This window comes from Macaca mulatta, chromosome 7 (assembly GCF_049350105.2).
Source record: "Macaca mulatta isolate MMU2019108-1 chromosome 7, T2T-MMU8v2.0, whole genome shotgun sequence".
In the NCBI taxonomy this organism is placed as follows: Eukaryota; Metazoa; Chordata; class Mammalia; order Primates; family Cercopithecidae; genus Macaca; species Macaca mulatta.
Genome location: NC_133412.1, coordinates 164,376,129 through 164,399,975, shown reverse-complemented (window position 1 = coordinate 164,399,975; position 23,847 = coordinate 164,376,129). Strand labels below are relative to the sequence as shown.

General features: G+C 46.0%; 1 protein-coding gene, 1 long non-coding RNA gene and 1 other non-coding gene across 13 annotated transcripts in view; 1 reads left to right on the top strand and 2 right to left on the bottom strand.

The window, feature by feature from the left end:
* Positions 1-23,847, bottom strand: part of DGLUCY (D-glutamate cyclase) — a 164,218-nt gene that overhangs the window by 77,605 nt on the left and 62,766 nt on the right. Inside the window, exon 1 of one of the 11 annotated variants that reach the window (XM_077941616.1) lies at positions 6,406-6,717. The exons of the other annotated variants lie outside the window; for them this stretch is intronic. Within the exon in view, the coding sequence (XP_077797742.1) occupies positions 6,406-6,424 (19 nt within the window). The 5' untranslated portion in view covers positions 6,425-6,717. Of the gene's footprint in view, positions 1-6,405; positions 6,718-23,847 lie in introns of those variants that run through there. 11 annotated transcript variants of the gene reach the window in all.
* LOC144330379 (uncharacterized) lies at positions 1,905-5,920 on the top strand. The gene is made up of 3 exons (XR_013396486.1): positions 1,905-2,036; positions 4,344-4,472; positions 5,485-5,920. It is a non-coding gene; the product is annotated as an uncharacterized LOC144330379 (long non-coding RNA).
* Positions 17,411-17,539, bottom strand: LOC114680026 (small nucleolar RNA SNORA11). The gene has a single exon (XR_003732102.1). It is a non-coding gene; the product is annotated as a small nucleolar RNA SNORA11 (small nucleolar RNA).

The window sequence follows — 23,847 nt, the reverse complement described above, 5'->3', positions numbered from 1 at the left end:
CTTAGAGGTCAAGGCTGCAGTGAGCCATGATCACGTCACTGCACTCCAGCCTGGGCAACAGGGTGAGAGCCTGTCTCCAAAAATAAAAAAGAAAATGAAAGAGAGAAAAGGAAATGGGGATGAGTGTATAGACCTTATAGGGACAAGCCCCTTGCTGTGACCTCGGCCTCCATGGTCATTCCTTGGCTTTCCCATCCATAAAATGGGGAGGATAATGGTACCTGCTTCAAAGCAGCTTTGGGATGGTTCCAGGAGATGATATATATATAAAGTGCTGAGAGAGCACCTGGTACATTGCAAGTGCTCAGTAACTGCTGGAGATGCAGGTGTGAGGAGGAAGAGGGGGACGGTGGTGACAGTTGGGACAAGGATGCTCTGTGGGTACCATTTGTGTCAACTGTGTCTTGGTTCTCCTAGGTGTGACTTCCTGTCCTCAGTCCTGGGGGAGCAAGTACAAACGGGGCCTCAACTCATGAGTGGACCCCTCTCTCCAGAATCCCAGATGCATTCATCAGTGTCCCTGGGCATAGTGGATGTAGCTGAGGATAAGCTGAGGCTGCCTGAGGCTGTGAGGTGACTACACCATGCAAAAGGGTGATCAGCCCAGGTGCTTGATGTGATACAAGGGACAAAGGAATTCTCATGTCCTGGAGAAAACCCCAATGTGGTTACCTGCTTGTCAGCTTTAGTGTCAACAGCCCTGAGGACTCAAGTCCCCTTTTGACAGAGTGGCTTTGGACAAGTCACTTCCCTTTCCTTCTCCATCTGTGAAATGGGGCAAAGAGGGAGGTTGGGAGCATTAAAAGAGAAAATGTAGGAAAAGCCTCCAGCCCAGAGTCAGCACATAGTGGGCTCTCAGCAGCTGTGGGCTCCCTTCTTTTCTAATCCCCCACACTGAACATTTTAAGGCTGAGTAAATACTCCATTTAATGAATAAAGGATTAGGTTCCACAATAGGAGGAAACAGGCTTATTTCCTGAATTTGCTAGTAATCCGGTAAATGCTGCACTAAAACTCCCAGACTCACACAAAGCCTGAGGCCCCGCAGGCTCCCCACAAGGCCCCTTCCAGCACCCCCAACTCCCTCCCAAATGCTCCATTTCTCACAACTCACTTTCAAGAACAAAGAACGCTCTGCTCTAGCCAAACAAATCTGTGGGCTACAATCATATACTGCTCGTGCCTTCCTGCCTTTTTATTTCACAAAAGGAACTTTCCTGTTGTGATCATTGTGGCTGTCTCCTTGACAAACCCCACTTCCCACGAGAGCTCCCAATTTTCATTTGAGGGTCCATGTGCTTCCAAGGACAGAGCATGCCACGTAAGCTAAGCCAATCAGCTCATTCCATCCCCCCAGCAGGCAGGGATTGATTCCTGAGATCTAAGCTGGTCCAATCAGAATGACTCCCATGACTCCCTTTTTTTGATATGCAGTCTCGCTCTGTTGCTAAGACTGGAGTGCAGTAGTGCCATCTTGGCTCACTGCAACCTCTGCCTCCCGGGTTCAAGCAATTCTCTTGTCTCAGCCTCCTGAGTAGCTGGGACTACAGGTGCCCGCCACCATGCCCGGCTAATTTTTGTATCTTTAGTAGAGACAAGGTTTCACCATATATGTCAGGCCGGTCTCAAACTCCTGACCTTAGGTGATCCACCCGCCTCAGCCTCCCAAAGTCCTGGGAGCCACTGCACCCAGCCCTGCTCTTCCTGTTTTGAACATTTATATAGGTACTTGATAAACCTTTGTTACCAAATGGCCAATAGAATCTCCTGAAACCGGAAACACCCTGTCCCAGGGACCCTCCCACCCCAGCTGCGCAGTCTGAAAAGTACCAGGCTCTGGGCTGAATGCTTGACATATGTCATCTCCTTTTCAGAAAATGGCTCACTGCATTTATGTTATTCTTGGACCCCAAGGGCTGCTGGCTTTTCTCCAAGGTTTGTGAGTGGAGCCTGTTTGGATTGGAAGAGATCTTATACAGAAGAACTAACGCAGAGAGCGGTGGCCCTTCATGGTGGCACAGAGCTGGACGGAAAGGGTAAGGCCTTTAGGTTTAATTCTTGACTCTACTTATTACATGGATGATCTTGGGCAAGTTACTTTGCATATTTGTGTCTCCGTTTTTTCATGTGGCAAATGAAGATGGAATTCCAACACCTCTCTGGGTTGTTGGAAGATTAAATCATGTTAGTCAAATACCCAGCACAATGCCTGGCATAGTCTTGCTCTTTTTCTACTATATTTCTCCTCTGCTGAACACTGACCAGTGGCTGGGCCCTCACAGGTGTATGTCCCCCCATTCTCGGTGGATGACCATCAACCCTACCCAGGAGCTGAAGGCTGATATAGAGGTTCAAGAAAACATTGGCCACCAGGTGGGAAGAAGTTTCCATCCCATTCCTTGCCAAACATAGATTTGGTGTCAGAAAGGCAGAGCGTGTGGAGAAACGGTTGTAGCCCAGGCCACTTGTTTCATTGCAAATCTATTGCATTTAGATTACACCTAAGCCTTCGTCCTCTTGTCTCTGCTCAGCAAGCCATGAACACTTCCAGATCTGACAGCCTGATCACCAAGTCTGATTAAAGAAAGAGAAGGAGATTTGCCTGGTGGCCTGGCATGCGGTTTCAATTAAGATGCAAAACTGTTCCTTAGAACTGCCAAAACTGCCATTAGATCTTTTTTTTTTTTTTTTTTTTGAGAGGGCGTCTCGCTGTGTCACGCAGGCTGGAGTGCAGTAGTGCGATCTTGGCTCACTGCAACTTCCGCCTCTCGGTTGCAAGTGATTCTCCTGCCTCAGCCTCCTGAATAGTTAGGACTATAGGCATGCACCACCATGCTGGCTAATTTGTGTGTGTGTGTGTGTGTGGTTTTTTTTCAGTAGAGATGGGGTTTCACCATGTTGCCCAGGTTGGTCTCGAACTCTTGACCTCGGGTGATCTGCGCGCCTCAGCCTTCCAAAGTGCTGGGATTACAGGCATGAGCCACCATGCCCAGCTGCAATTAGATTTTTGAGTGTTACCAAATAACCAGTATATGTTTGCTCAGGGGTTTGTCAGCAAAGGGCAATGTTATACCTCTTCAGGCAAATTCATTTGAGGTGCACTTTTCTGGGGCTTAGGTGGGGGTGCGGAGCCCTGAGGGACAGGAAGAGATAAGAAATCTTTGCATCTTATTATCCTCTTCTAACTTCCTCTTGTACTCAAAGAAGGAGGGAAAGTCCAGCATTTTGTTCCACTTCAGTCTGTTGCTGAAGAGTTTCATCTTTCTACTGGAAGCAGTGCAGTTTCTATTTGCCACAGGCAGTGTTCTCGAAGTGTAGCTCTCCAGGACCCTGGAGTGCTTGTTAAAAATGCAAATTTCTGGCTCCATACTATTCCTACTGAATTAGACTCTGCACAAATGATTGTGAACCTTGGGTAGCAATTCAGACAAGTGTCTACTTGGGTAGCAATTCAGACCACAAGTTCTGGAGTCAGATAAATATGGACTGAATGCCAAGCTCCAGCTCTACCACCTGTGATCCTTGAGTAGGTTAATTAACCTCTCCGGCCAGGCATGATGGCTCACGCCTGTAATCCCAGCACTTTGGGAGGCTGAGGCAGATGAATCACCTGAGGTTTAAGACCAGCCTGGGCAACATGGTGAAACCTCATCTCTACTAAAAATACAAAAATTAGCCAGGCGTGATGCTGTGCACCTCTAGTCCCAGTTACTGAGGAGCCTGAGGCAGGAGAATCGCTTGAAACTGGGAGGCAGAGGTTGCAGTGGACCGAGATCACGCCACTGCACTCCAGCCTAGGTGACAGAGTGACACTCTATTTCAAAAAAAGAAAAAAGAAAAAAGAAAAAGAAAAAGACGGGGCGCAGTGGCTCACGCCTGCAATCCCAGCACTTTGGGAGGCTGAGGTGGGCAGATCACCTGAGGTCAGAAGTTCAAGACCAGCCTGACCAACGTGGTGAAAACCTGTCTGTACTAAAAATACAAAAGTAGTCGGGTGTGGTGGCGCATGCCTGTAATCCCAGCTACTCGTGAGGCTGAGGCAGGAGAACTGCTTGAACCTGGGAGGCGGAGATTGCGATGAGCCGAGATGGCGCCATCGCACTCCAGCCTAGCGACAGAGTGAGACTCCATCTCAAAAAAAAAAAAAAAAAAGGAAAAAAGAAACCTCTGTGGGTCTCCATTGTATCACCTGTGTGAAGGTAATGCTGAACAGTCCAGGGATATGGAGTTCGTGTGATTGTTCTAAGGATGAAATGAAATAATACTTGTTTAGCAATGTTTGGCACATAGTAAATGTTCAATATATGATAACTCCTCTTTTTCTTTTTTTTTTTTTTTTTTAGATGGAGTCTCGCTCTGTCACCCAGGCTGGAGTGAGGTGGTGCAATCTCAGCTCACGGCAACCTCCGCCTCTTAGGTTCAACCGATTCTCCTGCCTTAGCCTCCCAAGTAGCTGGAGCTACCACGCCCAGGTAATTTTTGTATTTTTAGTAGAGACAGGGATTCGCCATGTTGGCTAGGCTGGTCTTGAATTCCTGGTCTCAAGTGATCCGCGTGCCTCAGCCTCCCAAAGTGCTGGGATTACAGGTGTGAGCAACTGTGCCCAGCCTGATAACTATTCTTTTTCTATAACACTTACACTCAAGAAAGTCAGAGCACCCTACAAGAAATAACAGACAAACTCGGCCATCATGACCAGCCTTAAGTACTATCCACTGGTAGAAATTTTCACAAGTCTACAGGTCAGCAATCAGGTCTGAAGGTTTCCTGAGTCTCATGAAATCCTACAGGATTCATATCTGATCCTCAACAATGGGCCAGCCAGGAGAGGGCAGCAAGAGAGAGCCTGAGTCTAACTGTTGCTGTTCTAATCACAACCTCTAGGTGTTGTGGGCATTTTACTTGGGAATGTCCAGGTTGATACTCATTTCAAAAGATGGCAAATCTGCTGGGTAGAGGTGTGGCAGCACAGATGACGAATGGGTGGTGACTGTTTATGAGGTTCTTGACTTTCATAAATTATTTTCTTGTTTGTTTGTTTGTTTTGGAAATGGAGTCTCGCTCTGTCACCCAGGCTGGAGTGCAATGGTGCGATCTAGGCTCACTCCAACCCTCCGCCTTACAGGTTCAAGAGATTCTCCCGCCTCAGCCTCTCTAGTAGCTGGGATTACAGGCATGTGACATCATGCCCAGTTAATTTTTGTATTTTAGGAGAGACAGGGTTTCACCATGTTGGCCAGGCTGCTCTTGAACTCCTGACTTTAGGTGATCTGCCTGCCTCAGACTCCCAAAGTGCTGGGATTACAGGCTTGAGCCACCGCACCCGGCCCATAAATTATTTTCTTTAGATAATCACTCAAGCATCACTATATTGTAGGAAACAACAAAATGTCACTGAGATGTAGATTTGGGGAGATAGTTTAAATCAAACTGGCAAACTTTTTTGTAAGGTTTGTAAGCTAAGAATAGGTTTTACATTTTTAGGGGTTGTGAAGAAGGAGAAGTAGGAGGAGGAGGAAAAGGAAGAGGAGAAACAACAATATTGTGAAGGAAAAACAAAAACTTGAACCCTGGTTCACTCTGCCAGAAGGAAGAAAATGAAGCTGAAAGCTGAGTCATGCAAGAATCTGTCTTTCCTTTTGTTCCTAAGCAGATAGCTACAGATAAAAGGTTAAAGATCTCTGCAGGTAGCTACTCTGTGTTCACCTTATCTTACAGAGAGTGCTGACTTACCTTTACCTGCTCCCTTTCTCTTGCAACATGTGGATTCAGTCATGTGACCACAGCCTCCCCCTTCCCCCTCCATCCTGCTTTTCCCCACTTTAAATCCTGAAATCCTCAAAATCATCTTTGGAGAAAGGCACAGACCCATCTCCTGGGCTTGTCCTTAACCTTGGCAAAATAAACTTCTAAATTGATTGAGACCTGTCTCAGATATTTTTGGTTTACAGTGTGATGGTTAATTTTATGTGTCACCTTGATTGTATTACAGCGTGCACAGACATTTGGTTAAATTTTGGTTTTTTGAGACAAAGCTTCACTCTGTTGTCCAGGCTGGAGTGCAGTGGCCACGATCTCAGCTCACTATAACCTCTGCCTCCCGAGTTCAAGCTATTCTCCTGCGTCAGCCTCCCAAGTAGCTGGGATTATAGGCACAAGCCACCACATCCAGCTAATTTTTGTACTTTCAGTAGAGACGGGGTTTCACCATGTTGGCCAGACTGGTCTCCAACTCCTGACCTCAAGTGATCCACCTGCCTTGGCCTCCCAAAGTGCTGGGATTACAGGCATGAGCCACTGCGCCCGGTCTGCTTAAACATGATTTCTGGGTATGTCTGCGAGGGTGTTTTGGGGTGAAATTAGCATTTGAATCAGTAGACTGAGTAAGGAGGATCCCATCCTTACCAATGGCAGTGGTCATCATGCAGTCTACGGCGGACTTGAAGAGAACAAGAAGGAGGAGGAAGGGAGAACTTGCTCTCTGCCTGGCTGACTGAGCTGGGTCTTTTCCTGTCCTTGTACTGGGATTTGCCCCATCAGCACTCCTGGTCCTCAGGCCTTTGGACTCAGGCTGGAATTTAGCCCTTATCTCCAGCTTGAAGATGGCAGATTGTGGAACTTCTCAGCCTCCATAATCGTGTGAGCCATTTCTTTATGCTAAATCTCTTTGTCTATATCTGTATCTCCTATTGGTTCTGTTTCTCTGGAGAACAATGACTAATAGAAACAGAGATGCATGTGTCGCGGAAGCCTAAAATATTTAAAATATCTGGTCCTTTTCCTAAAAGTTTGTTGAGCTCGGCCGGGCGCGGTGGCTCAAGCCTGTAATCCCAGCACTTTGGGAGGCCGAGACGGGCGGATCACGAGGTCGGGAGATCGAGACCATCCTGGCTAACACGGTGAAACCCCGTCTCTACTAAAAAAATACAAAAAACTAGCCGGGCGAGGTGGTGGGTGCCTGTAGTCCCAGCTACTCGGGAGGCTGAGGCAGGAGAATGGCGTGAACCTGGGAGGCGGAGCTTGCAGTGAGCTGAGATCCGGCCACTGCACTCCAGCCTGGGTGACAGAGCGAGACTCCGTCTCAAAAAAAAAAAAAAAAAAAAAAAAAAAGTTTGTTGAGCTCCTGCTCAGGAGCTGTTGATTTAGCTCATGCCCCATCTGATACGGTCTGGCTCTGTGTCCCCATCCAAATCTCATCTTGAATTGTAATCCTTATCATCCTCATGACGAGGAAGGGACCATGTGTGAGGTGATTGGGTCATGGGGTAGTTTCCCCCACGCTGTTCTCATGATAGTGAGTGAGTTCTCACGAGATCTGATGGCTTAAAAGTGCGACATTTCCCCCCTCCCTCTTGCTCGCTCTCTCCTGCCGCCTTGTGAAGGTGCTTAAGTCTCCTTCACCTTCTGCAATTAATTTAAGTTCCCCGAGGCCTCCCCAGCCATGTGGAACTGGGGATTAAACCTCTTTCCTTTATAATACCCAGTCTCGAGCATTTCTTTTTTTCTTTTCCTTTTTCATTTTTCTTTCTTTTTTTTTTTTAGACAAAGTTTCGCTTTTGTTGCCTAGGCTGGAGTGCAGTGGCGCAATCTTGGCCCGCTGCAACCTCCGCCTCCCGGGTTCAAGTGATTCTCCTGCCTCAGCCTCCCGAATAGCTGGGATTACAGGCATGAGCCACACACCTGGCTAATTTTGTATTTTTAGTAGAGATGGGGTTTCTCCACGTTGGTCAGGCTGGTCTCGAACTCCTGACCTCAGGTGATCCACCCGCCTTGGCCTCCCAAAGTGCTGTAAGCCACCATGCCCAATCTTTTTTTTTTTTTTTTTTTTTTGAGACAGAGTCTTGCTCTGTCGCCCAGGCTGGAGTGCAGTGGCACATCTCGGCTCACTGCAACCTCCTCCTCCTAGATTCAAGCAATTCTCCTGCCTCAGCCTCCTGAATAGCTGGGATTACAGGCTCCTACTACCATGCCTAGTTAATTTTTGAATTTTTAGTAGACAAAGGGTTTTCACCATGTTGGCCAGGTTGGTCTTGAAATCCTGACCTCAAGTGATCCACCTGCCTTGGCCTCCCAAAGTGCTGGGATTACAGGTGTGAGCCACAGCGCCTGGCCTGGGTCTGTATTTCTAAAGGCTCTTGTGTCACATAAAACTTTCATTAAGAAAATCTCTTATGCTTTTCTCTTGTTAATTTGTCTTTTGTTTTAGGAGTATTGGCTTTGATGGGAAGGAAAGGTATCATAGCTTTTTTTTTGCCCCTGTAGTATAAAAAATGCTAATGTATCCTGGCCAAGTTGGGATTACCCCAAGAATCCAAGATTGGTTTACTATTAGAAAAGTGATTCACGTACTTCATCACGTTACCATATTAAAGGCAAAAAGATACCATCTCAATAAATGCAGAAAAAAATACTAGTAGCATTTAATATCTGTCAATAATAAAAACTCAAGTAATTTGAACTAGTAGTTGATAAAGAACATCTAGCAAGGTTAAAAACAAAAAGAACAAAAGCCTATACCATACTTGCATACTTGGTTTTTTTTTTTTTTTAATGAGGCGGAGTTTTGCTCTTGTTGCCCAGGCTGGAGTGCAGTGACGCAATCTCGGCTTGCTGCAACCTCTGCCTCCCGGGTTCAGGTGATTCTCCTGCCTCAGCCTCCTGAGTAGCTGGGATTAGGATTACAGGCATGCACCACCATGCCCAGCTAATTTTTGTATTTTTAGTAGAGACAGGGTTTCGCCATATTGGCCAGGCTGGTCTCAAACTCCTGACTTTGGGTGATCTGCCCACTTCGGCCTCCCAAAGTGCTGGGATTACAGGCGTGAGCCACCGTGCCTGGCCTGCCTATAGCATACTTAATAGTGAATGTTGAAAGCACCCCCGTGAAGATCAGGAGCAAGGCCTAAGAACTCCCAATATCATCACATTATACCAGCCTGTGTAGTAGAACGAGAATAAGAAAGCAAATAAAAATGCGTAAGGCGGCAAGGCACAGTGACTCACGCCTGTAATCCCAGGACTTTGGGAGGCTGAGTCAGAGGACTGCTTGAGCCAGGGAGGGGAAGGTTGCAATGAGCAGAGATCACACCAAAGCACTCCAGCCTGGGCTACAGAGTGAGATCCTGTCACAAAAAGAAAAAGAAAAAAATGTGTAAAGGCTTGGGAAAGAAGAAAAAACTTGCAGATATTATGATTGCATGGAAAACCCAACATTATCTACACAAATAAATTAGTAAAAGTAGTAAGTGAGTTCAGGAAGGTTTCTGTATACAAAATAAATATGTAAAAGTCAACTGCACTTCTATACACCAGTAACAGTTAGAAATGTAATTGTGAGGCTGGGTGCGGTGGCTCGTGCCTGTAATCCCAGCACTTTGGGTGGCCAAGGCGGGTGGATCATCTGAGGTCAGGAGCTTGAGAGCAGCCTGGGCAACACGGCGAAATCCTATCTCTACTGAAAATACAAAAATTAGCCGAATGATGGCACATGCCTGTAGTCCCAGCTACTCAGGAGGCTGAGGCAGGAGAATCACTTGAACCTGGGAAGTCGAGGTTGCGGTGAACTGAGATGGCGCCACTGCACTCCAGCCTGGGTGACAGATGGAGACTATCCCAGAAAAAAAAAAAAAAAGAAATGTAATTTTGAATGATATCATCTATAATAGCATGAATAAATATCAATTACCCAGGAATAAATCTAACAAAATATGTGAAGACCATTTATGGAAAATATGGTAAAACTTTACTTAAAGACATTAAAGAAGAACTAATAAATGGAGAGACAGCATGTTCACAACAGAAAGACGCAATGTTGTAAATATATCTGTTCTCCCTAAATTGTATATTCTAGGCAATTCCAATCAAAATCCTAATGGGCTTTTAAAAAGGAACCGAACACGCTGATTCCAAAACTTATAGGGAATGGTCAATGGCCAAAAAATAACAAATCACTTTTAAACAAAAGTAACAGACAGGTGTGTGTTGGGGTTGGGGGCTTGTCCTCTACCAGATATTAAGATACAGAAAACCATGGTAATTAAGATGGAGTGAAAGAGCTCCCACAACTCAACCCAAAAAACAAATGAATAGTCCAATTAAATGAATTAAATTGAATGGTCCTTTCTCCAAAGAAGCTATACAAATGCCCACTGAGCATATGAGAAGATGTTCGATCTCATTACAGAACTGCAAATCAAAACCACAATGAGCTACCACTTGACACACATTAGGATGGCTACTATCAAAGACAAAAGCAAAATTAGAAAAGAAGTATCGGTGAGGACATGGAGTAATTGGAACCCTTGTATATTGCTGGTGTGATGGTAAAATGGTGTAGCCTTCTGTGAAAATAGTATGGCCGTTCCTCAAAAAATTAACACTGGGCTACAGGCGGTGGTTCATGCCTGTAATCCCAGCACTTTGGGAGGCTGAGACGGGAGAATTGCTTGAGGCCAGGAGTTTGAGACTACCCTGGGAAACATAGTGAGACCCTATCTCTAGAAAAAATAGATACAATTTTAAAACATTAAACATTGAGCTAGCATGTAATCCTGTAATTCCACTTCTGGTATATACCCAAAAGAACGGGAAGCAGAAATTCGAACAGATATTTGTATACCAGTGTTCACAGCAGTATTATCCACAATAGCCAAAAGGTGGAAGCAAGTGTCCACTGATGGATAAACAGATAAACAAATTTGGTATGTACCGACAATGGAATATTATTCAGCCTTTAAAAAGAATGAAATTATTTTTGTTGTTGTTGTTGAGACAGTCTTGCTGTTGTCACCCAGGCTGGAGTGCAGTGGCAAGATCTCAGATCCCTGCAACCTCCGCCTCCCAGGTTCAAGCGACTCTCCTGCCTCAGACCCCCAAGTAGCTGGGATTACAGAGGCCTGCCACCATGCCCGGCTAATTTTTGTATTTTTAGTAGAGACGGGGGTTTCACCATGTTGGCCAGGCTGGTCTCAAACTCCTGACCTCAGGTGCTCTGCCCACCTCAGCCTTCCAAAGTGCTGGGATTACAGGCATGAGCTACCGCACCCAGCCAAAAAACAATGAAATTCTGATATATGCCATAACATGGATGTACCTTGGAGACATGAAAGACATTATAAGTAAAAGAAACTAGACACAAAAGAACTAATATTATATGATTCCACTGATATGAGGGACCTGGAATGGTCAAATTCATAAAGATGGAAAGTAAAATGGTAGTTGCCAGGGGCTGGGGGAAGGGAGGGATGACTGTGGAATTGCAGTTTGGGAAGATGAAAAAGTTCTGATTGGGCGCAGTGGCTCACGCCTGTAATCCCAGCACTTTGGGAGGCCGAGGCCGGCGGATCACCTGAGGTCAGGAGTTTGAGACCACCCTGGCCAACATGGCAAAACCCCGTCTCTACTAAAATACAAAAATTAGCTGGGCGTAGCGGTGGGTGCCTGTAATCCCAGCTACTCAAGAGGCTGAGGCAGGAGAATCGCTTGAACTCAGGAGGCGGAGGTTGCAGTGAGCCGAGATCACGCCACTGCACTCCAGCCTGGGTGACAGAGCAAGACTCTGTCTCAAGAAATAAAAAAGAAAAAGTTATGGTTCTCCCAAATATCTTGGACTACAGGCATGCACCACCATGCTAAACTAATTGTTTTATTTTTTTGTAGGGATGGGATCTCACTATGTTGCCCTGCCTGGTCTTGAACTCCTAGGCTCAAGTGATCCTCCCGCCTTCACCTTCCAATGTGCTGGAATTATAGGAGTGAGCTACCATACCCTGCCCATAGTAATTAATATTTATTGTATTTACACAAATATTGGTCTACAATGAATTTTGGAAAAAAATGAAGTTCAACATAGGAAATTTGAAAGCTCAGGGAGAATAAGACAAAATAAAACCCATAGTCATGTCTGGAAACTTGATTTCTGACAGACAGGGAATTGCAGACAAGTGGGTACAAAAGTAAAATTGGGGCTGGGTGCGGTGGCGCATGCCTGTAATCCCAGCACTTTGGGAGGCCAAGGTGGGCAGATCACCTGAGGCCAGGAGTTCAAGATCAGCCTGACCAACATGAAGAAACCCCGTCTCTACTAAAAATACAAGATTAGCTGAGTACGATCCCAGATACTTGGGAGGCTGATGCAAGAGAATTACATGAACCCAGAAGGCAGAGGTTGCAGTGAGTTGAGATCACGCCATTGCACTCCAGCCTGGGCAACAAGAGCAAAACTGTCTCAAAAAAATAAATAAATAAAAGTAAAATTGGAACCTAATTATCAGTCACAAAAATCAAATCCAGGTAGATCAAATACCTAAATATGAAGTATGAAATATGAAGGACGAAATTAGAAACTTTTGTAAGATAATAGAAAAGAATATCCCAAGTTGAGAAAGGTTTCCTAGAGAAGATAAATTCGACATCAAAATTAGGAACTTCTGTCCAAAAGTCACCATCAATAAAATGCAAAAGCATTTCCAAACTGCAAGTAGATGTATGAACATATAACACTGGGACGGGCATGATATTCCATGTCTATAATCCTAGCATTTTGGAAGGCCAAGACAGGAAGATCACTTGCGGCCAGGAGTTCTAGACCAGCCTGGCCAACATGGTAAAACCTTATCTCTCCTAAAAATACCAAACTTGGCCGGGCGTGCTGGTATGTGGCTGTAATACCAGCTACTTGGGAGGCTGAGGCAGGAGGCTTGCTTGAGCCGGGGAGATTGAGGCTGCAGTGAGCCATGTTCTTGCCCCTGCACTCCAGCCTGAGCAACAAAGTGAGACCCTGTCACAAAAAGAAAAAAACATAAAACTGATATGGAATAATTATCATCCAGAATATATAAAGAACTCTTATTAATCAATAAGAAAAAGACCACCCATTCATTAAAAAAATGGGGGGAAAGCTATAAACAGGCATTTACAGTACAGAAAAAACAGTTGGTTTATAAATACGAAAAGATTCTCCTCTGTTAGCTGGGCGTGGTGGTGCACATCTGTGGTCCCAGCTACTTGGGAGGCTGAGGTGGTAAGATCACCAGAATGCAGGAGGTTGAGGCTGTGTGAGCTGTGACCGTACCATTGCACTCCAGCCTGGGTGACAGAATGAGCCCCTGTCTCAAATAAAAATAAATAAAGAAGAAAAAATTATTGGCCAGGTGTGGTGCCTCACGCCTGTAATCCCAGCACTTTGGGAGGCCAAGGCGGGCGGATCACAAGGTCAAGAGATCGAGACCATCCTGGCCCACATGGTGAAACCCCATCTCTACTAAAAATACAAAAATTAGCTGGGTATGGTGGTACATGCCTATAGTCCCAGCTACTTGGGAGGCTGAGGTGGTAAGATCACCAGAATGCAGGAGGTTGAGGCTGTGTGAGCTGTGACCGTACCATTGCACTCCAGCCTGGGTGACAGAATGAGCCCGTCTCAAATAAAAATAAATAAAGAAGAAAAAATTATTGGCCAGGTGTGGTGGCTCACGCCTGTAATCCCAGCACTTTGGGAGGCCAAGGCGGGCGGATCACAAGGTCAAGAGATCGAGACCATCCTGGCCCACATGGTGAAACCCCATCTCTACTAAAAATACAAAAATTAGCTGGGTATGGTGGTACACGCCTATAGTCCCAGCTACTCAGGAGGCTGAGGCAGGAGAATGGCTTGAACCTGGGAGGTGGAAGTTGCAGTGAGCTGAGATTGCGCCACTGCACTCCAGCCTGGCAACAGAGCGAGACTCCATCTCAAAAAAAAAAAAAAAAAAAAAAAGAAAAGAAAAGATTCTTCACTTCAATAGTAATTAAATACATGCAAATTATAACTATAATGAGACACAGGCCACACTCGTGGTGTTGACAAAAATTAAAATTGACAAGAATGAGGTCAACCGAAACACTATCACTGACTTGTAGTGCAAGGGTTGATTGTTATAAACCACTTTAGGGAAAAAAAATAGCATTATCCCATAGCATGGAAACACCTTTAAACCTTGCAATTCCATTCTTAGTTATACACTCTAAAGAGTACATGCAATGTGGGAAAATCATACAACATAATACTCTACAGTGGTGAAAAATAAACTACAGCTACCTCCATCAACACAAATGAAGCTCCAAAACATTATGTTGAGGCCGGGCATGGTGGTTTATGACTATAATCCCAGCACTTTGGGAGGCCAAGGCGGTTGGATCACCTACTAGGGAGGCTGAGGCAGAAGAATCACTTGAACCCGGGAAGTGGAGGTTGGGGTGAGCCGAGATCGCACCATTGCACTCCAGCCTGGGCAACAAGAGCGAAACTCCGTCTCAAAAAACAAAAAACATCATGTTGAATAAAAGTCACAAAAATACAGCATATTCTTTTTTTTTTTAATTTTTTATTTTGTAGTGAAGGGGTCTCCCTATATTGCCCAGGCTGGTCTTGAACTCCTAGGCTTTAGCAACCCTCCTGCCACAGCCTCTCAAAGTGCTGGGATTACAGGTGTGAGTCACCATACCCAGCTAGCATATTCTTATATACAGCATTAAAATAGGCTTCTGGGCTTTGCAAAACCAAACCATATAGTACTTAGAGACTTAAGGGTGTGTGTATATAGGAAAACTATAAAGAAAAGCACGAAGTCTGTAATTTCCCTCAGGTAGAGACAGGAGAGCACATGACTGGGGAGAAGCACATATAGAAGCTTCTAAGAAACTGACTCTGATCTATTTCTTAACTTGGATCGTAGGGACACAGTTGTTTACTATTCTTTAAGTTGAACATATGGCTTATATGTATATAGATTTCACAATTTTTAAAAACTTAAAAGATAAAAAGTGTGTAGATGATGGCTAAGGATGCAGGAATAGAACTGGGTCCCCTGAGGCTCAAGGCAGAGGCTGGGCGGATTGTCAGGCTTCTGACCCACTGGAGAATGCAAACCAAGAATGTGCTGAGAGCCCAGCCCCTCAACATTTGATTTTGTCTCCCTAGCATTTTTTTTTTTCTTTCAGAAACTGTCTTTCCCCCAACCCAGAAGGGCTGCCAATCATGTGGCCTTACCTGTCCCATCAATAGAACCACGTGACTCAGGCCGACTAACCAGGGTATTTCCACTCATCTAGCCTTGGTGGTTACTTAATACAGGGGGTGAGCAGAGGTCCCAAGAGAGCCCAGTCAGAGCCCTCCCTGTGTCTTCTGTTGGAACAACTCAGAATCTAAGTGGATTGCTAGACATAAATGCATTGTAAGCCTAGAGCTCCATGAAAATCGGCCTGAAAACCCATTAAAACCAGTAGAAAGGAAAGCAGAAAAAGGGCCGGAGAGTCACAGGGGACAAAGGTGGGTACGAAACAGACAAAGTCCTTATCCTGTCATTTAGGTATCTGGATCCAACCTTTCCTGCTTCCCAGTTATATAGCCTAATACAATCCCCTTTCTGGATCTTTCTTTCATTTTTTATTCTATTTTTTTGGTTTGAGACAGAGTCTCGCTCTGTCACACAGGTGGGAGTGCAGTGGCGTGATCACAGCTCACTGCAACCTCCGTGCCTGCACTCAAGTGATCCTCCCACTTCAGCCTCTCCAGTAGCTAAGACTACAGGCACATGCCACCACCCCCATGCCTGGCTAATATTTTTTTGTTTTTTGTTTTTTGTTTTGTAGAGATGGGGTTTCTCCATGTTGCCCAGGCTGGTCTCGAACTCCTCAGCTCAAGCAGTTCACCTGTCTCAGCCTCCCAAAGTGCTAGGAATATAGGTGTGAGCCACCGCACCTGGCCTGGATCTTTCTTAACATCAACTGCAATCAAGTGTCCTAAGTAACTCAGAATTCTGTACCGGGAGCAGGGTTTTGCAAATGACAGACCCTAATATCTGGAATTTGCTGGGTTGAGGTGGGTGTAAGATGGGGTTCCCCTTCCTGACTTGGGGGTGAGCAACACCTATCAAGTGGTGCAAGGTAGCCAAAGCCTCTTCTGTTGAGCCCAGTGAGTCAGACCACATGCTCAATGAGGCTGGAAATTGGTAGGACTTGTTAAAAAAAAAAAAAAAAAGGCAGGTGCCTGGGGTGTGCTGCCCCTTCTTCAGCCTTCAGTAAGTTCTGTGAGAAAAAGATGCACTTTAGTCCCAGTTGACCTTTCTGAAAGCAAGGAAGGAGAAAAGCAAGCCATGAATTTCTCTTTCCGCCTGGGGCAAGCAATTCAACTGAGCTGAGAACCAGAAAATCGTATTTCAGGATTGCAAAAGTCAGCTTCCCTGCCCCAGGCTAAGAGCACAGGTGAAGGCTGAGAGAAGGAGGACACAGTGTGAGAGGGGACAGAAACCCGAAGAAGCAGTTCCCCTGGCTCCCTGCCAGCCACTTCTGCCCTGCGTCGCCTGCCTGGCCAAACCACAAACAGCCTGAAGGCAAGGGGCCAGACAGCCCAGGCCTCATCCCTCTGGCCCCGGCCCAGTGTGTTGGGGCGGAGGCCAGAAGGCTGCAGTCTGAAGGCAGGCTCGAGGAGAACAGGGTGTAGAGGCGGCAAGTGTAGCAGGGACAAGGTCCAGATTCTAGAGCATGACTTGACTGAGTTTCTAGCTCCAGTTGGCAGCTTACAGAGTTATCAGTAAATAGACTAAGGTCCTGGCATGGTGGCTCATGCCTGTAATCCCAGCACATTGGAAGGCTGAGGCAGGAGGATTGCTTGAGGCCAGGAGTTCAATACCAGCCTGGGCAACACAGCAAGATCCTGTCTCTACAAAATATTTAAAAATTAGCCAGGTATGGCGGCACATGCCTGTGGTCCTAGCTACTCAGGAGGCTGAGGTGGGAGGATGGCTTGAGATTGGGAGGCTAAGCCTATAGTGAGCCATACTTGTGCCACTGCACTTCAGCCTGGGTGACAGAGGGAAACTCTACCTCATTAAAAAAAAAAAAAAAAAAAAAAAAGAGTAGCATCAAGGCCTGACTGAGAAGAATGTACATCAGCCAGCTTTGCCTGGATGTGGGCAGCCAGTACCACACTGGGGTGGTGCATTTCTGGAATTGTTTATGTGGAAAAGGCCATGGGTGGATGCCAGGCAGTCAAGGGGTGGAGTGCAGTGGCTATCTATTTATTTCTGCCCTACAGGGGGTGGAATTGTGGTCCCCAAAAATCTAAGTCCAAGGCCTAACCCTCACCCTATACCTGTGAATATGACTTTATTTGGAAAACGGGTCTTTGCAGATGCGATTAAGTGAAAGATCTTGAGATGAGATTATTATGGATTAACTGAGTGGACCCTAAAACCAGTAATACATTTTTTGTGTGTGGTCGAGATGGGGTCTTGCTATATTGCCCAGGCTTGTCTCAAACTCCTGGGCTCAAGCAATTCTCCCGCCTTGGCCTCCCAAAGTGCTAGGATTACAGGCCTGAGCCACCACACCCGGCCTGACACATGTTCTTTTTTTTTTTTTTTTTTTTTTCATGTGTAGGGCATTTGTTTGTAGGGAGGTCACAAGCTCTGTGTCCCTTGTCACAATGACCCCAGATTACTGTTGGGTGTGTTGTAAACAGAGGAGGCATTCTTCGCGCCCCCTGCTCTGAGCACACCCCAACACATGTAATTATAAGAAAAGAAGGCACAGACACGACAGGAGAAACACAGAAGGGGCCATCCTGTGAAGATGGAGGCAGAGACTGGAGTGACGCAGCTACAGGCCAAGGAGCTCCGAGGATTTCCTGGGGCCACAGAAGCTGAAAGAGGCAAGAAAGGATCATTCCTTCGAGGCATCAGAGGGAATAGAGTCCCCCAATACACTGACGTAGAACTCCTACCCCCCAGAGCTGTGAGGTAAGAGATGTCTGTTGTTTTTAGCCACCAAGTAAGTTGGGATTCGTTGTGGCAGCCCTAAGAAACAATTACCTGCCCAGCAAATTGGAAAAGGGTCCCCTACTACCCAGTGTGGCTGTCTGATAGTGAACAGAGTCATTATCTCAGACCTAGGTGACAATCAAAATAGCCCATCCTCCTTAGCACAATGTTAGGGTTGCGGATGGTCACATGACCCCAGCTAGCCAACCAGAGTTATCCTTTGAATTTGTTTGTTTTTGTTGTTTGTTTTTTTGAGACTGCTTCTCGCTCTGTCACCCAGGCTAAAGTGCAGTGGCAAGATCTTGGCTCACTGCGGCCTCCACCTCCTGGATTCAAGCAATTCTCCTGACTCAGCCTCCTGAGTAGCCCAGGCTCAGCTAACTTTTGTATTTTTAGTAGAGACAGAATTTCACCATGTTGGCCAGGCTGATCTCGAACTCCTGACCTCAGGTGATCCTCCTGCCTTGGTCTCCCAAAGTGCTGGGATTACAGGCGTGAACCACCGTGCCCAGCCTTACCCTTTGAATTTGTATAGATGTCAGGAAAGAACTATTTCTTACCTCTGAAATTGCTAGACACAGGTACAATGTGAGCATAGGTTGCCAGTGGTCATTTGTCACCCCACAGAGAGAGCTGGCTTGAGAAGGAAGCCAACAGAGAAGAAAGCAGAGAGCCAAGAGTAAAAAGAGGCAGGGCTTGATGCTGTCATCTCTGGCCCTACAAGCAACCCTATCTAAACACAGATCTATCTCTGGACAAACTACCTTACCTAAACACAGATCTATCTCTGGACAAACAACTGTACCTAAATACAGATCTATCTCTGGGCTTTTCTGCCAGTCACTTCCCCTTTTCTGCTCAAATCAATTTGAGACAGGATCGCAGCCATTTCAGAGGGCAGATTCTGCAGCCAGTATGTGTTTGACAGGCTTGTTCCCAGTGCTGTAAAGAAATAGTACTTGAACATAAATTTAATTTCCTCAGCAAGGCCATTTTTATACTTTCTGCAGAAAGGGTACACTTGCCAGCAGTTTTGCCCCTTGAGTATATCGAACAAAGGAGACAGGGTCATTTATAACCTGATGCGTCCACCCTACTGCTGTGTCCGGTTTTCATTGGCTGGACCTCACATTCTGTATTTGTCCCGACTGGCTGGCAACTTAGAACCTTTTAAAAGAGGCAAAGGCAGAGGAGAAAAAAGGAAGGAGGAAGTAACTTGCGGAATGTTGAGAAAGGTAAAAACACCTTCAAATAAGGAAGAGGAACAGGCTATGACCTAATGCTTGCTTGGACCAGTATAAGCATGCCAGGGCAAATATTTAGGCTAAATTGTGGGAGCTAAGAACATTAAAGTACGTTGATTTCTTTACTACGGATAGCAGATATTTAAGAATGTTAGCACAGGTCTTTGAATAAATTTTGCTTCTAAGAGAAGTTACTATTTATTCCTAATTAGATGGGAAGCAAAGTCTTTGAAGAGGAACCTCTACTTTACTTTTTACATATGTCTCAAGTACAGCAGATAAAAATCTCATCAGAACAAACAACCAAGGCTTCCATAAAACAGGCTGATTTGCTTCTGATTAACCACAGAATCAGAGTGAGTTACAACCAACCCCTGTGTAACAGGACACTTTCTTTGGCCCGGGCAACATGGCCTTCCACCAGCACTTTCTTCAGGCCTCAGAGAACTCGTGGTTGAAAAAAGCCATGCCATTCACAGAAAGCCTAATCTGCCATGAATTAACAAGCAGCTATGCCCACAGTGGACCCATTTCCTACCTCCAGCCTGAAGTCCTGCGGAACTGTCAACCCCACAAACCAAATGCAGTAATGCAATAAATGTGGAAACCCCAGAGAGAAGAGGAGGCCTCAGGAGGAGGGAGGTTGGTGCTTCCATTTGCTCAGCTCCTTGACAGCAAATTAGTGAGCTTCACTTCCAGTTGGCTGGGTTTGCTGCTTTTAAAAGTCTGACTATTGGCCGGGCAAGGTGGCTCACACCTGTAATCCCAGCACTTTGGGAGGCTGAGGTGGGTGGATCACGAGGTCAGGAGACCGAGACCATCCTGGCCAACATGATGAAACCCGTCTCTACTAAAAATACAAAAATTAGCTGGGCATGATGGCATGTGCCTATAGTCCCAGCTACTCAGGAGGCTGAGGTAGGAAAATGGCTTGAACCCGGGAGGCAGAGGTTACATTGAGCCGAGATTGTGCCACTGCACTCCAGCCTGGGTGACAGAGTGAGACTCCATCGCAAGAAAAAAAAAAAGAAAAGAAAAAAGTCTGACTATTAAAGCCAAATGATGCTCCTTTAAAAAATCAAAAAAACAGGCTGGGTGCAGTGGTTCCCATGCATGTAACCCCAGTACTTTGGCAGGCCAAGGCAGGAGAACTGTTTAAGCCCAGAAGTTCAAGACTAGCCTAGCAACATGGCGAAACCCTGTCTCTACAAAAAATCAGCTGGCTCTGGCGGTGCACACCTGTAGTCCCAGCTACCCAGGAGGCTGAGGTCAGAGGACCATCTAAACCCAAGGGGTTAAGGCTGCAGTGAGACATGACTGTGTCACTGCACTCCAGCCTGAGGGACAAAGTGAGACCCTGTCTTGAAAAAAATAATCAGAAACAACCTGAAGTACTGTTACAATGGACCTAAACTTGATGCATTAGGCTCCGTGAGAGAGTTTAACGTTTCTGAAAGCATACAGTTCATTCTTTCATTCCTTTTTTTTTTTTTTGAGACGAGTCTTGCTCTGCCGCCCAGGCTGGAGTGCAGTGGTACGATCTTGGCTCACTGCAAGCTCCGTCTCCCAGGTTCACGCCATTCTCCTGCCTCAGCCTCCCAAGTAGCTGGGACTACAGGCGACCGCCACCATGCCCGGCTAATTTTTTGTATTTTTTAGTAGAGATGGGGTTTCACCATGTTAGCCAGGATGGTCTCGATCTCCTGACCTCGTGATCCACCCGCCTAGGCCTCCGAAAGTGCTGAGATTATAGGCGTGAGCCACCGCGCCTGGCCTCATTCTTTTTTTTTTTTTTAACTGTCTCTACCTCATTTCTCCCAAACTACCATCAATATGACAGTTTTCCCAAACAAGGGTGCCCCATTTCTAAATATTCACAAGTCTGTTTGCCAGGGTCTGCCAGGGCAGTGTTTATTGCTTCAAGATGTGCGCTAATATCAAGTGGCTTTGTAGCATGGGAATATGCTTGGCTGGGCCCCTCTGTTTACTGTCAAACTGATACCTTGGAATCCTGCTCTTATAAATGTTCTGTTGTGTGTTTGTTACTTGGTATTTTTAGAAACACCCAAGTTAGCCCTATAAAAACGGATTGATTCCTCTGTGATGATCCAGGTACTCATGATGCTTCAAGTCTGGTGGCCGTCACTAGTAACTAAGGTGGTGTGGGCCGAACAGAGTTCTCCCCGAGCACAGGGAGCAACTCTTGATTGTCTCTGTGGCTCAGGTGCCTGTCTCCTGCTAAGCCCAAGTTCTCCAAAGACAGGGACTGTGTCTTATCTGTCTTTATAGCCCACAAACCCAGAGTAGTGCCGGGTACATAGTGAGTGCCTCCTTGTTGAACGAAATGCAGCCTTAAGAAAAGAAAGAACTAACCAAGTGTGGTGACTCACACCTGTAATCCCAGCATTTTGGGAGGCCGAGGCAGGCGGATTACAAGGTCAGGAGTTCGAGACCAGCCTGGCCAATATAGTGAAACTTTGTCTCTACTAGAAACACAAAAATTGGCCGGGCACGGTGGCTCAAGCCTGTAATCCCAGCACTTTGGGAGGCTGAGATGGGCAGATCACGAGGTCAGGAGATCGAGACCATCCTGGCTAACACGGTGAAACCCCGTCTCTACTAAAAAAATACAAAAAACTAGCTGGACATGGTGGCAGGTGTCTGTAGTCCCAGCTACTCGGGAGGCTGAGGCAGGAGAATGGCGTGAACCCGGGAGGCGGAGCTTGCAGTGAGCTGAGATCTGGCCACTGTACTCCAGCCTGGGCGACACAGCGAGACTCCGTCTAAAAAAAAAAAAATACAAAAATTAGCTGGACGTGGTAGCAGGCACCTATAGTCCCTACTACTCCTACTCAGAAGGCTGAGGCAGGAGAATCGCTTGAACCCGGGAGGCAGAGGTTGCCATAAGCCAAGATCGAGCCACTGCACTCCAGCCTGGGCAACAGCGTGAGACTCCATCTCAAACAAAAAAAGAAAAAAAAAAGAAAAAAAGAACTTTTTTTCTTTTATTATACTTAAAATACACATAACATTGACCATCTTAATCATTTTAAAGTGTACAATTCAGTAACATTAAATACACTCACAGTGTTATGCAATGTCATACTTTTTTTTTTTTTTTTTTGAGACGGAGTCTCTCTCTGTCGCCCAGGCTGGAGTGCAGTGGTGCAATCTCGGCTCACTATAAGCTCCGCCTCCTGGGTTCACGCCATTCTCCCGGCTCAGCCTCCTGAGTAGCTGGGACTACAGGTGTCCACCACCACGCCCGACTAATTTCTTGTATTTTTAGTAGAGATGGGGTTTCACCATTCACAGGATGGTCTCAATCTCCTGACCTTGTGATCCGCCCGCCTCAGCCTCCCAAAGTGCTGGGATTACAGGCATGAGCCACCGCACCCAGTCGCAATGTCATACTTTTTAATTTAAAAGAAAAAAATCTTTCTTTTTCTCTTTTAAAGGTTCATGGCTCATGCCTGTAATCCCAACACTTTGGGAGGCCAAGGCGGGAGGACTGCCTGAGCCCAGAAGTTTGAGACCAGCCTGTGCAACACAGTGGAACCCCATCTCTACAAAAAATAAAAAATTAGCTGGGAAGGGTGGCACGTGTCTGTGTTCCCAGCTACTCAGGAGGCTGAGGTGGGAGCCCAGGAGGTCAAGGCTGCAGTGAGCTGTGGTTGTTGAACCACTGCACTCCAGTCTGGAGCACAGGGTGAGACCCTGTCTCAAAAAAAAAAAAAAAGAAGGAAAAAAAAAAGACTCCTTAATAAAATTACTCTAAATAGGTTAACAGTTTTTCTAAGAAATAAAAAAAAAAAAACCAAAAGATATAATACAGAGCCTGATTTCAAGGCAATCTAGACAACAAGGTGTGAATACTGTTCTCCACTAAATACAACTGTTATCCCTTCTTAGCTCTTCGGTGATCATCTCCCAGTGCTCAAAACGCATTCATCAAGCAAATGTGTTGAGCACTCTGTTAGATGATGGGAATACACAGATGAGCAGACATGGCCCGTGCCTGTGAGGCGCTTAAAGACCAGAGAAGAGACAGATGCTTATTTCTAATTCCCCACGCTATACTGCAAACCTCTTAAGGGTAGGGGTTTTTGTCATTTTTTTCCCCCTGCTCTATCCCCGGTATACTGAACAGTGCCTGGCACACTACAGGCATTTAAAAAATACTTGACGAATAAATAAATAATGAAAATCTGGCTGGGGAAGTAGGAGAAAGCTTCACTGAAGACATTAGTTGAGTTTGTTCTTGAAATTACTATTATTATTATTATTATCTTTGAGATGGCGTCTAACTCTGTCACCCAGGCTGGAGTGCAGTAGTGCGATCACCACCACGTCTGGCTAATTTTTGTATTTTTGGTAGAGATAGGGTTTCGCCATGTTGGCCAGGCTGGTCTCGAACTCCTGATCTCAGGTGATCCACCCACCTTGACCTCCCAACATGCTGGGATTACAGGTGTGAGCCACTGCACCCAGCCAAAAATATTATTTCTTGAAGAAAGAGTTACAGACATCCCCACAGGAGAAGAGGGTCTTCTCAGAAGCTTGGGTACAGAGCAGGTGGCACGATTGGATGGTGGAGTAGGACATGGAAAGAGCCATACAGTTCATTCTTCTGCCATTCAGAGAGCACCTTCTGTGTATCCAGCAATGTGCTTAAGCACTGGAGCTGCTAATGAGGAAGAGGCAGGGAAAAGTGTGTTGACAGCCTCAGGCAGCTATGGTCTGGGAGGCATTGCATGAGCTTTGACAAACAACTGGAAACCAGCACTAGGAGAAGGTTGAAGAAG